This window comes from Pipistrellus kuhlii, unplaced genomic scaffold (genome assembly GCF_014108245.1).
Source record: "Pipistrellus kuhlii isolate mPipKuh1 unplaced genomic scaffold, mPipKuh1.p scaffold_m20_p_22, whole genome shotgun sequence".
Taxonomy (NCBI): domain Eukaryota; kingdom Metazoa; phylum Chordata; class Mammalia; order Chiroptera; family Vespertilionidae; genus Pipistrellus; species Pipistrellus kuhlii.
The window spans coordinates 1,903,217-1,915,919 of NW_023425521.1; the positions used below are offsets into that span (position 1 = coordinate 1,903,217).

Below are 12,703 nucleotides of genomic sequence, written 5' to 3' on the forward strand. Positions count from 1 at the left end.
GGCCTCCAGACCTTCCTCCTCCCTCCCTCCCTCCCGGGTCCGGTCCGCAGCGCACACACGGGCCCAAGACCCGGAATGGCCATGCTGGACAGGCGAACGTGGTGGTGCCGTGGCCTCCTGCTGCTGCGCGCCAGACCCTGCCTCGCCTCAAGCCGCAGGTACAGGCGGGGCGAGTGGGTCGCCGCTGCGGCCCCAGGTCCAGGCACCCCGGGCGGGCGGGCGGGCGGGCGGGCGGGCGGGCGCTGGTACTCTGCATGCTTGGCCAGCCCCTCACGCCTGACGCCTACCCCCTCTGCAGCCCCCAGCTGGCGCCTGGGCCTGGCCCTGGCAGTAGTGTCCTCCCGCCCTCTTCCCCTCCAAGCCCCTGCCCTCCAGCTGCAGGGCTAGTGCCCCCCGGACTCTGTTCTGACCCCTCCTCCAGGAAGCCTTCCTTGGACCCCAATGCTAAGCCAGGGTCCTTGTCCTACAGCGCCCTGGGCTGGCCTGTCACAGCTCTTATTGGTGCAGAGGCCTGCATGAACTAGGCTACCCCACAGCCCTCCCAGCCTGAGCCCCCTGAAGTCAGGGTCAGTGTCTGAGTTACCAGGGATCCTGGCAGACGGGTACAGGACCTGGCCCCGCAGAAGTGCCCAGTGAGTGGATGTTGAGTCGGGGAGTTCTGTCTGGATTGTCCTCTCATTGCCCATAACCTGTTCCAGCCCCAGACTCAACGCTCTCGCCCCGCCCGTCCAGCCATCGGCCACGGGCGGCCCTTCTGCCGGGACCCCACGCCAGGCGTGCCAGGGAGATGCCTCCAGAACCATCATCCTGGGGAGGGGGCCCGGCCAGGGGGAGAGAATGGAGCCTGAACAACCATTCTGCCCATTGTGACTTGCCCTGACCTCACAGTCACCATCCTTCCCACCGCCAGACCGAGAAGTTGGGGTTAAAGGCCAAGAAGTTGGGGGGAGACTAACCTGGCAGGGAGCCCCCAATGAGCCACCTTTCTTCATCCCCCCCAAAACATAAGGGGGAGCACAAAGGCCACAGTCTCCCCCGTGGTTCAGAAAGGTGGGCTGGGCTGGGAGCCGGGGGTTCCGGGAGGGGTGCCGGAGGGCAGGGTGGGGCGGAGGGGGCCTCTGGAGTGGTGGCGGGAGACCCCGGGCCTGACCCTCCTGCGCGTGCAGGGGTGGCTCCTCCCGGGACAAGGACCGCAGTGTGTCCGTCAGCAGTTCGGTGTCCATGCCCTCTGGGGGCAAGGGCAGCCGCACCAGCTGTGCCCAGCCCTCGCCCCAGAAGGTAACCAACCGCCTCATCAGTGAGAAGTCACCGTACCTCCTGCAACATGCCTACAACCCCGTGGACTGGTGAGTGCCTCTCCCGACGCCCTTCCTGGGGCAGCCGGCTCTCCGCCCCCCCCCCCTCCTCTTCCTCCTCCTCATCCTCCTCCTCCTCCTCCTCCTCCTCCTCCACCCTGGGCTATCGAGTGACGCCTCACCCCACCCGCCGGGCCTAGGTACCCTTGGGGACAGGAAGCCTTCGACAAGGCCAAGAAAGAAAACAAGCCCATCTTTCTTTCAGGTAATGCCTCCCTGGGGTGGGGGCTGGGGGGGGAGCAGAGTGTGGTGGTTGGGGGAGGGGACCTCCCAGAAACCAGAGGCCAGGGCTTCTGCAGTCCAGTGGGGCCCCCTTGGCTGGCACCCCTCCGGCCAGTCACTGGTCCCCACGGTGGCCCCACGGCCCCCTTCCAGTGGGGTACTCCACCTGCCACTGGTGCCACATGATGGAGGAGGAGTCGTTCCGGAACGAGGAGATTGGCCGCCTGCTCAACGAAGACTTTGTCAGTGTCAAGGTGGACCGGGAGGAGCGGCCGGATGTGGACAAAGTGTATATGACCTTCGTGCAGGTGTGTGGTCTCTCCACGGGGTTGAGGGGGGTGGTGTGCATGCACGGGGGGGGGGAGGGGGCATTCCCCTCACCCTTGCCCTCTCTCCGCCAGGCCACCAGCAGTGGTGGGGGCTGGCCCATGAGTGTGTGGTTGACTCCCAACCTCCAGCCCTTTGTGGGGGGCACCTATTTCCCCCCCGAGGATGGCTTGACCCGAGTTGGCTTCCGTACGGTGCTGCTGAGAATACGGGATCAGGTGGGTGTGGATGGGGGTGGTGGTGGCAGGGGTCAAGGGCGAGGGAGCAAGGCACCCCCCCACCCCAGCTGACCTCCAGGTCTGCCCCTGCCTTGCCCAGTGGAAACAAAATAAGAACGCCCTGCTGGAAAACAGCCAGCGCGTCACCACAGCCCTGCTGGCCCGCTCGGAGATCAGCACGGGGGACCGCCAGCTGCCGCCCTCGGCCGCCACCATGAACAGCCGCTGCTTCCAGCAGCTGGATGAGGGCTATGATGAGGAGTACGGTGGCTTCGCCGAGGCCCCCAAGTTCCCCACTCCAGGTCAGTGCCCCCCGCCCTCCATGCCTGCCTCACCCCAGCCTGGCCTTCTGATGCCTGTCCCGGTCAACGGCTTGGTCATTACCCTCCCGTTCTCCATACTCCCATCCTGTCAGTAGCTATCCAATCAAGATCTGACTCAAGACCTTACCCTTGACCCTGACACTGACCTGAACAGAGACCTTCTGTGCTCTGGGTTGACCACTGACCCCCTGACCCCAAGCCTGTCGGAGAGACTGCCTTGCTGTGTGAAATCCTAACCCCAGCCTGGCCTGCTGACCACCCAGACCTGCACCCTCTGTCCCCCCATTCTCTCGCCCACGTGCTCTTGGTGCCCACAGTGATCCTGAGCTTCCTGTTCTCCTACTGGCTCAGCCACCGGCTCACCCAGGACGGCTCCCGCGCCCAGCAGATGGCGTTGCACACCCTGAAAATGATGGCCAACGGGGGCATCCGAGACCACATAGGGCAGGTGAGGGGCCCGTGGGAGGCCGTGGGGTGGGGGCAGAGGCCGGGGTCGGCCTTCAGACCCACGTCCCGCCTGCACAGGGCTTCCACCGCTACTCCACGGACCGCCAGTGGCACGTCCCCCACTTTGAGAAGATGCTGTATGATCAGGGGCAGCTGGCCGTGGCCTATTCGCAGGCCTTCCAGGTGACCGCTGACCCCAGCCCATCCACCTCCTCCCCCTGGCTGCTGCTCCCGGGGTCTTTCCAGTAACTTGTGGCTCCCCCTTTGACCCTCCTCCTAACCCCCTTCCAGAAGGCCAGTGCTCAGGTCGCCTCCTCACTCTCCCGGGAGGACGCTGCCTGTCCCCCCTGCGCCTCGGCTGCCCAGGGACCTCTGCTGACGGCCTCCTTCCCCCCCCTCAGATCTCCGGAGATGAGTTCTACATCGACGTGGCCAAAGGCGTCCTGCAGTACGTGGCTCGGAACCTGAGCCACCGGGTGTGTGTCCACTGAGGCAGGCGGGCCTGGCTGCGGGAGGGCTCCGGGCCTGCGGCGCGCGGGAAGCTGGGGCCAGCAACTGTCCCCTCCCCGCAGTCTGGAGGCTTCTACAGCGCAGAGGATGCGGACTCGCCTCCGGAGCGGGGCGTGCCGCCCAAAGAGGGCGCCTTCTACGTGTGGACGACCAAAGAGGTGCAGCAGCTGCTCCCGGAGCCCGTGCTGGGCGCCACCGAGCCGCTGACCTCCGGCCAGCTCCTCATGAAGCACTACGGGCTCACGGAGGCCGGCAACATCAGCCCCGGCCAGGTGCGGGCTCCTGGGAGCGCGGGAGGGGCGGGAAGCCGGGCAGGAGGACAGGACTCCCTCGGACAAGAGCTGTTCTCCGCAGGACCCCAAGGGGGAGCTGCAGGGCCAGAACGTGCTGACCGTCCGGTACTCCCTGGAGCTGACCGCCGCCCGCTTCGGCCTGGAGGTGGAGGTTGTGCGGACCTTGCTCAATACAGGGCTGGAGAAGCTCTTCCAGGCCCGGAAACGCCGGCCGAAGCCGCACCTGGACTGCAAGATGCTGGCTGCCTGGAACGGTGGGCGGCCATGTCATAGAATTACCCTTCCATGTGTCCCACACCTCCTGCCTAGTCATTTTTCCCTAATCAGGTTTATTATCTCTGGACTCAGTAACTCAGCCAAGGTCACAAACGGGGGCTAGGAGCCCAGCCCTGCCTGGCGCTGGAGCCCAAGTCCCACCCCCTCACTGAGTGGCTCCAGAGTGGCATCAGGGCTGGGAGGGGGGGACAAGGAGAGGGGACATCCCCAGAGGGCTGCCCAGCTTCTCACCACCACCACCGGTGTCACCCCCTCTAGGGCTGATGGTATCTGGCTACGCTGTGACCGGAGCTGTCCTGGGCATGGAGAGGCTGGTCACCTACGCCACCAACGGGGCCAAGTTCCTGAAGCGACACATGTTTGACGTGGGCAGCAGCCGTCTGATGCGGACCTGCTACGCAGGATCCGGGGGGACCGTGGAGCACAGGTGGGGGTGGGCAAGCAGCCGAGGAAGGCTTGTGTTCCTGGGGACCCAGGCCTAGCTCTGCTCCTATCTTCTGGGCAGACTCCAATCCTGGCTCCGCCATCTGCCGGCTGGGAGCTTTTGGCCATCCTGGGCCTACTTGCTCCTCTGGGAAATGGGCTAACGGAGAGGTAGATTTTTGTGTGTGTGTGTGTGTGTGTGTTAAATGAAAGAATGCCTGGCTCCCCTCTCCATCCTGTCTTCCCAGCAACCCTCCCTGCTGGGGCTTCCTGGAGGACTACGCCTTCGTGGTGCGGGGCCTGCTGGACCTGTACGAGGCCTCGCTGGAGAGCGCCTGGCTCGAGTGGGCTCTGAGGCTGCAGGACACGCAGGACAGGCTCTTCTGGGACGCGCGTGGCGGCGGCTACTTCTGCAGTGAGGCTGAGCTGGGGGCCGGCTTGCCCCTGCGTCTGAAGGATGGTCAGTGCGGGGTTGCAGAGCTGGCCTGGTTTCCTGGACCCAGCGGGGGGCTCGGATTACCCTGCAGCTGGCGTGAGCGGGGTGGGTGGTGAAGAGCCAGCGAGGGCAGGGGCCAGGCCCTCCTGGGTGCACGTCTCCATCACTTACCCACCAAGTGCCTTTGGGCTGGTCCCATTCTACTTCAGTTTCATTTTCTTAACGTGCAAAGTGGAGTTAACACTGGTGCTGCCTTCCAGGGTTGACGTAAAGATGAACTGTTCTGTGAATGTGCTTAGCACGGTAACTGGCCTGCCTGGGCTCATATACCGGACAAGGCCGGCTTCTTTCCTCCCCTCACGGAGCTTACAGTGTAGTAGGGGAGACAACTAATAAATAGTAATACTTAATGCAAAAATGCACGCATAAATGCATAGTTAAAATTGTGAGTGTCACGAGGAAGGATGAGGCCTTCATCCTGCATCCTGTCCCCTAACTTTCCTCAGTAGCGCTTACCATCACCTGACGTGTCTGGTCTGTTAATGGTCGTTCCCCACCACCACCTACCCCCCAGCTCCAGCCCCTCCCCTGGTCTTGAAAGCAGGACTTTGTCTCTGCTGCATCTCCAGGGGTCTAGCACAGGCCTGGCACGTAGTAGGTGCTCAACAAACATTGATTGAATGAATAAAAGGCACTGAGAGAGAGAACAACAGTGGAACAGACCCCAGCTGGAGGGAGGTCAGATTAAACCAGTGACAAGTTCATTTTTAAGCAAGGGTCAGAGATGGGGCCCTGTGGTCATGGAGGAGTTGCCGGGGGGGGGGGGGAGTTCAGGCAGAGGGGACAGCCTCTGAAAGGCCTGGCAAGGGCAGCCTGCACCATGGAGGATGGAGGCAGAGATCAGCTTGTGAGAGAGTGCCCAGGTGAGGAGGGGGCTGGCTCCCTGCAGGTCCCGTAGGCGTGGCAAGGAGGAGTCCAAGGCTCTGAGGGGTTTTCAGTGCACTGCGACCTGCTCTGATTAGCTCTAAGAATGCCGCTCTGGCTGATGGTGGAGAAGGGATGGGGGCAGGGAAGCAGGAAGATAGGTTAGGAGGCTGTTTGTTCATGGCATTCAGTGCAGCGAGCGCTGGCCACGGCCTGGGCCAAGGAGAAGTGTGAGATGGGAGAAGGAGAGGATTTGGGTCTATTCTGGCTGCAGACCCAGCCATCTCATGAAGAAATTAGAAGTGGGAGGTGAGAGAAAGGGAGGGACAAGGAGAATGCCACTCCGGCTGGCAGCTGGGTGGTTGAATAGAGGTGTCTTCAGTGGGATGGCAGAACCGGGGAACAAACAGTTCATCTAGGGCCGTGGTCAGCAAACCGTGGCTCCCAAGCCACCTGCGGCTCTTTGGCCCCTTGAGAGTGGCTCTTCCACAAATTACCATGACCTGGGCAAGTCTATTTTGAAGAGGTGGCGTTAGAAGAAGTTTAAGTTTAAAAAATTTGGCTCTCCAAAGAAATCGCAATCGTCGTACTGTTGATGTTGGCTCTGTGAACTAATGAGTTTGCCGACCACTGACCTAGGGCAAGGGAGTTGAGTATGCATGTGGGAGAGCAACAGCTCCATCACCGCTGCGCTGGCATCCCACTCAGACCTGGGCCAGGGCGGGTGGGCAGGGCTCCTCTCCTTCCATCCCTCTGGCCGCCCTGGCCACAGTCCAGGGGCAGCGTCCCGGAGCCCAGGGACCCTCCCTTATGGCTCTGCCCCCGTGCCCCCTGCAGACCAGGATGGTGCGGAGCCCAGCGCCAACTCCGTGTCGGCCCACAACCTGCTTCGGCTGCACGGCTTCACGGGCCACAAGGACTGGATAGACAAGTGCGTGTGCCTGCTGACGGCCTTCTCTGAGCGCATGCGCCGTGTCCCCGTGGCCTTGCCCGAGATGGTCCGCGCCCTTTCGGCCCACCAGCAGACTCTCAAGCAGGTGCGGTGCTGGGGACACTCGGGCTGGGAGCCTGGGTGGGAGGGAAGCTAGTGCCCCTGTGGGGGATGGGGACGTAGGACCGTCCCCCAGAGCTCAGGCCCATGAGCGTGTGGCCACCTAGGAGCGTCTGTGCGCAGGTGTCTCAGCGGGAACAGCCGTAAGGGCCGCTCTGTGCAGGTGGAGGAGTCGGTGTGAGTGTGCGTCTGAGAGGCCTCTGGCACAGGCAGGTGCCTCTGAGTGCCTGTGACTGGGCGCTCGGAGCTGGGCCAGGGGGCAGGGGTCCTATGGGTGGTGGGCGCTGGGGCCGATGAAGTGTTTCTCTGTGTGTCTCCGTGTACCGTGTAGTCGGGTCTGCTGGTATGTGTGCAGGTATATGCTGTACGTTTGCATGTTTACTGTGTGTGTGTGTGTTGCTTGTATATATGGTACCTGCTTCTATGTGAGCATATGTGATGACACTGCCTCTCTGTGTATGTGTTTCTATGTGTTTGTACCGTGTGAGTATGTGTGTATGTGCAAGTATCTCTGCCCATGTGTGTACCTCCCCATGTTTGTATCACTACCACTGGGCATGACACTTTTCGTGTTTGCATGCACATGTGTGTGTGTGGGGGGGGGGGGGTTGAGTATGTGTCCTTACTTGCCCACCAGTGAATCTGAGCCGCCTGGTGGCTGGTCTGGGGAATCTGGGCGGAGTCCCATTCTTCTTAAGGAGATGTGGGGGAGAAGGGACAATGGGGAAGCCCTGGTAGGTCTGGGTCCAGCCCCCCTGCACCTGACCCTGGAGGGTGCCGGAGTGAGGGGGGCTGGGCCCCTACGGTTGATGGGCCCCTGAGTTCCCTTCCTGTTGTGTCCAGATCGTCATCTGCGGAGACCCCCAGGCCAAGGACACCAAAGCTCTGGTGCAGTGCGTCCACTCCATCTACATCCCCAACAAGGTGTGCGGCTGTGAACCTGGCCCTGCCCGCTCCTCCTCAGCTCCCAGCATCCCTTCCTCTGCCGGCCTGGGGAGAGGAGTCCCTCCCGCGGGCCCTGCAGTGTCCCAGCAGCCCCAGGTGACCCCCCCTCTCCTGCCACCACCCAGGTGCTGATTCTGGCCGACGGGGACCCCTCTAGCTTCCTGTCCCGCCAGCTGCCCTTCCTGAGTACCCTGCGGCGGCTAGAAGACCGGGCGACCGCCTACGTGTGTGAGAACCAAGCCTGCTCCATGCCTATCACGGAGCCCAGTGAGCTGCGAAAATTGCTGCATCACTGACTGCCTGGCCCCCCTGGGCTGGGCCTGGAGCAGGAGGCGGGGCTCCCCAACCCACCAGAGAATGAGCCCCGTAGGGCCCCGCAGAACCTGCGGCCAACCCTGTCACCAGGTGACCTGGCCATCCACACGGACCGCATGGGCACCCGCTCACCTTGAAATAAACCTAACAGCGTCCCGCGGTCACCCGGGGCCTTGTCCTTGCTTGGGAGAGAGGGGCCTCAGGCTCCAGCCCAGGCCTAGCAGCCAGGCCCCCTCCTCCTGGGATCCCTGAACTGACCCCTCTGCCTTCTCCAATTCCTCCTTCACCTTCAGAGGTCACCCTGCCCCTGGCCACAGTCCTTGTGGTCTGGATAAAATCGAGGCCAGGGGACCAGTCATCACCAGTGGGTGTGGGGTGGAGTGAGGACTTGCCCAGGAGGGGAAAGGCCAGCTCTTGCCCTTAGGTGGGGCTGAGCAAGGAGTCTGCCCTCTGCTTCCCATCATCCCCTCTTAAGCTGGCGAAGGGGCAGGAAGATGCTTTATACTAACTTCTATTTTCCATGAAATGACAACGTTTGCACATGGCACATTGTGGGAGCTGCTGTTAGCAGGACCAAGGATATTCCTTTTGGGGTGTCCACCCAGCCCTCAGCCTCACCACGATGGAGCCAAGCCTTTCTGCAGGATGTCACAGGGTCCATCTCTCTGCTTTCACACCTCCAGGCGGGGGACAGAGTTCCTCTCGCTTGGAGCCTCTATTGAGTTGGAAGTCCTTCTCCAATTCAGAGTCCTTCCTGCTGCAGGGAAAGCTGGTGCCTTCCCACCACCCCCTCCTGTCCCCTCAATGTTGGCAGATCCTCACAAGTCACCTTCTTGGCCCCTACCCCTTCACAGGCCCCAGGAACCCCATCTAGCTCCAGCCATGTGGAGGGCACTAGGAATTGTGCTCTGGGAAGGGCAAGTGTAGGGTGAGGGGGCGGACAGGTGGGGAGGAGGGGACGGAGCTGTCCCCCTACCCTGACCTTCAGGAGTCTGCAGAGCCTAGTAGCCTCAGAGCCAACAGCACAGATAGCCAGGAGGAGCTGCTGGACACCAGACCCGAGTGTGGCCACTGCTTGTGGGGATGCCAGCCGTGGGAGGAGTGGGACATGAAGGAGCTGGAGACGGGGCTGAGTCACTGCAGCAAGGTCTGCTGAGGACCCTGGCCGCCCCCTGGGCACGGTCACACACAGCCACACATGGTCACTGGGAAACAGGGTTTATCCGGGCAGCTCGGCCCTCTGTGCAAGCCACCGGCCCATCTGGAGGGGATTAGGGCTCCGGCCAACAAGGTCAGCTGTCCCCTTTCCGGCTGGAGCCTGCCCAGCCTTGCCAGGAAATCTGAGGGCTGGGCAAAGACAGCCTGGTCTGGGGGCAGCGAGGAAGGGGGTGGAGCGTTGTGAAGCACAGGTGGCCTTTCTGGCATCCCCGGCCTTGGCTTTGGAAAGGTCTAGGGCTAGGCGGTTGGCAAAGTCCTCTTGTCTCTGTCATCCCACTGACCCTCATGAACGAGGTGGCAAGGTGAGTACTTCGGCCTCCGGATAGATATTCAAGGCCCAGAGAGGCTAAGAGATCGGCCTGAGATGGCTCCACACGTCTGGTTCTTTCTCGGGCCTTCGAGATACAATAAAGACCACTCAGACCAGCCGTGAGGGAGGGTGCGTTTGGTGTCTCCTGTCCCCTCTTCCGGTCTCCCTTCTGCTCTGTGTGTCTGCTTTTCCTTCCTCGGGCACACCAGGCAGGCACCTGGATTCTGTAGATGGGTTCAGAGGAAGGCGCTGGGGCCTTAAAGGGCCAGTTCTCTGGGAGTGCTTGCCTTTTCTAAAGAGGGCAAGGGATTTTAAGTCTGTACCCCCTCTCCTTCATGCTGGTCCCTCTTGGCTATGCTCCTTGCTCTGTGGGCAGGACTGTCCTGGAGGCGCGGAGGGCCAGGACCACCGGAGACAGGGCCTCGTGGTTTGGGCGGTCGCCGAAGTTAATTTCATCTCTCTGCGCCTCGGTTTCTTTACGTAAAAAATGGGACAACCACCACCCAACTCCCAAGGCTGCGAGGTGACTAAATGGGACAGTGCATCATTGCTGAGCGGAGAGCATCACAGATGGGGAGATGATCCGGGGTTCCTGAGGAAGCGGCCAGGCTGTGAGGGAGGCGGAAGGGGTGGGGTTGGAGGGGCCGCTGGCAGAGCAGTGCCTGTATGGGGGTGCTCCCTCAAACTCAGAAGAAAGCTTAGGTACCACTTAAGCCAAACTTCTTTGTTGGGAAACCGAAGCCCCCCTAAAAAGGAATGTCTTGTTCCTCTCATCCCCTCTCCCTGCCTGAGAGTCACTCTTTCATCTAACACAATAGATACGAAGTACCTATTTGTCTGCCAAACATTAGATTAGACCCGGTGAGCAAAATGGACATGGCCCTGCCCTCAGGGGATATGGGAGGCTAGAGGGAGAGAGAATCGTTTTATTACTACAAACACAGCCATGGATCTCCAGCCCGGACCGAGTGCCGCGGGTTCCAGACTCCGCACAGCTCAGCGTCGTGTCCTCTGCACCTTGGCACCACACAGCTGCTGAGAGGAGTCCACTCAGAGGCGGTGATGTCAGAGCTGAGGCGTGGACCGTGGGAGTTCAAGATGGTTTCAAGGTTTCCTTTGCCTTTTCTATGGGCTCCGCCTCGCCTCTCCCCTGCCTCCCTCAGGCTAACAGGGAGCATCCCAGAGGGGTGGCGGGTGTGAGAGAGCCCTGGTGCCATGAACATAGACCAGGATGCTTCGGTGGCCATCACCCCAGGCCCCTCGCCCAGGGAAGTAAATGTGGTCTTGATTCGTTCAGATGGTGCCTATGTCCACCCTCTTTCTGCTTTGGATATGTTCTAGAACAGAGTTGGGCCCAGAGACGGGGTGGCCTGGCTGGTGGGTGAAGGTGTTGAGCTTGCTGGCCACCAGGAAACACGACCAAACCTCTCTGGCCTCGTTTTCCCCCATTTGCAAAGAGGGGCTGATTAGAGTCACAACGAGCCGGTCCGGAGCAAAGGGCAGGCAGACCTGGCAGACTGCGGACCAGCGGGAGGGAGGAAGGTGTCAGACACGTGGAGCCAACCATAAATAGGCCCCTCTCCCAGAAGACCGCTGCGAGTTCAAGACTCTGGCCCGGCACAGGCACACGCAGAATGAGAGCAGAGACTCCCGCCAGGAGGGAGAGGCGCTGAAGGGATCTGCTCATTAGCATGAAATGCAAATGAGCCCGGCCTCATTTGCACAACTCGGTGCGGGGATTCGGAGAAAGGGCAAACGGGGTGGCGGAGGCGCAGCCGCCGCTGGGCCTTCCCCGCCGCACCCGGCGCAACCCGCCGGGGTCGGAGCTGAGACCCCCCAACCCACCCGGCGCGGAGGAAGGCGTGCGGGGGCTGCGGGAGCCCGGACCGCCCGGGAGTGGGGGAGGGGAGAGCGGGAGCCGGAGGTCATCTGGTCCGTTCCTCTGCCTCTCCGCAGCGGTGTGCGCATCCCGAAGGCTTGGGAGACTGACCTGCTCTGTTCCTCCCGGTCTACCTTTAGCCCAAGTGGGAGAGCGCCTCCTGACCGCTAGTCCTCGGTGCTCTCCCCGCCCCCCCCCCCCCCGCCCCCAGCACCCGGCACCCAGCACCCAGCACTCCCTGGCGCTCTGCTCACGGGTACCCACAGACTTTTGAGTTGGCGGCGAGCAGGCTGGGGCTGCCTGAGCTCGGGCAGGTGAATCGGGAAGGTGAGGCCAGGTGGGGGCTGGGGGCTGCCCGAGAGGCGGACCCGCTCCTGGCAGGTGGGAGACGTGCGAGGAGAGCAGCCCCACGAAGCTCCTGTCCTGCCTGCAGGCTCCCCATAAACCACATTGGCACCTGAGAGGGAGAAACTGAGGCACGGAGTGGCAGGTTGGCGAAACTTTGCAGTTTAAGAGTCAGCAAAGCCCAGCTCTGGGCTTCCACACTTGAGCCTTTCCCCCCTCCCCTCCCCCATCCCCCGACCCCAGGTCCCTTCGCAGGAGCCTGTCTCTGCTTCGCAGCTGCTTTTGGGGAGAGGCTCTGGGTCCAGCATGACCTGCTTGGGGCCACGTGGTCCAGGGCAAAGCTCCCGCGTGGAATGCACGCCGTCCACAGGATCCCTGGGGGCAGAGGAAATGAAGCTCGAGAGTGTCCATGTGAGGTCAGGGTCAGCGGGTGAAGGTTAGGAGATCAGGGTCAAAGAGGCCTGGGACTAGATCAAGTCCGAGAGGCTGGTAGAGGCCACGCCCAGACTTTGCCCACCCCAGCCTTTCGGTTTTCCCCAGACTAGCTCCCTCCAGCCTGAAGCCCACCGCCCGGGACACCCTGTTCCGCTCTTCTCCTTCCCAGTCCCGCTCAGGCTCTACTCCAGGGTGGGCGATTAGTCGGGGGGATACTTAGATTTCGGTCTGGGAACCAGGTCACGCCCCACACCCCAGGTCGCCTGCCCCCCCCCCCCTTTCCCCCAGACCCGCCCAGAGCTGGGCCCCGCCCCCTGGCTACAGTCCAATTAAAGGGTCTTGGACAAAGAAGGCGCCACCCCAGGACCCCGCGCCAAATACTCCGATTTCCCTGGGCTTCCTCCAGGGGAGTCCCGGAGACCCCCGCGGCCAATGGGAAAGTGGGTTCGGT

At 62.1% G+C, this 12,703-nt stretch overlaps 1 protein-coding gene across 3 annotated transcripts; it reads left to right on the forward strand.

Annotated features, from left to right (window-relative positions):
• SPATA20 (spermatogenesis associated 20) lies at positions 1-8,232 on the forward strand. 3 transcript variants are annotated; one of them, XM_036451342.2, is made up of 17 exons: positions 25-158; positions 932-1,050; positions 1,167-1,346; positions 1,496-1,560; positions 1,731-1,885; positions 1,979-2,122; positions 2,223-2,424; positions 2,763-2,893; positions 2,971-3,075; positions 3,294-3,368; positions 3,465-3,674; positions 3,757-3,949; positions 4,230-4,398; positions 4,643-4,854; positions 6,592-6,791; positions 7,649-7,729; positions 7,876-8,232. In XM_036451342.2, the coding sequence occupies exons 2-17, from the start codon at positions 974-976 to the stop codon at positions 8,044-8,046; spliced, it is 2,370 nt and encodes a 789-aa protein (XP_036307235.1). In that variant the 5' UTR covers positions 25-158; positions 932-973; the 3' UTR covers positions 8,047-8,232. The 3 variants fall into 3 exon arrangements, with proteins under 3 accessions (XP_045442060.1, XP_036307234.1, XP_036307235.1); XM_036451341.2 differs by lacking the exon at positions 932-1,050 and having other exon boundaries at positions 2-158; XM_045586104.1 differs by lacking the exons at positions 932-1,050; positions 3,294-3,368 and having other exon boundaries at positions 1-158.
• The last annotated feature ends 4,471 nt before the right edge of the window (positions 8,233-12,703 follow it).

What these genes read in the sequence shown, in the direction of transcription:
- SPATA20 (XM_036451341.2), top strand. Translation starts at nt 76, where the DNA reads ATGGCCATGCTGGACAGGCGAACGTGGTGGTGCCGTGGCCTCCTGCTG. An exon ending in TGCTGAGAATACGGGATCAG is followed by an intron (nt 2,123 to 2,222) that starts GTGGGTGTGGAT and finishes TGCCTTGCCCAG; the next exon opens with TGGAAACAAAATAAGAACGC. An exon ending in GATGCTGGCTGCCTGGAACG is followed by an intron (nt 3,950 to 4,229) that starts GTGGGCGGCCAT and finishes CACCCCCTCTAG; the next exon opens with GGCTGATGGTATCTGGCTAC.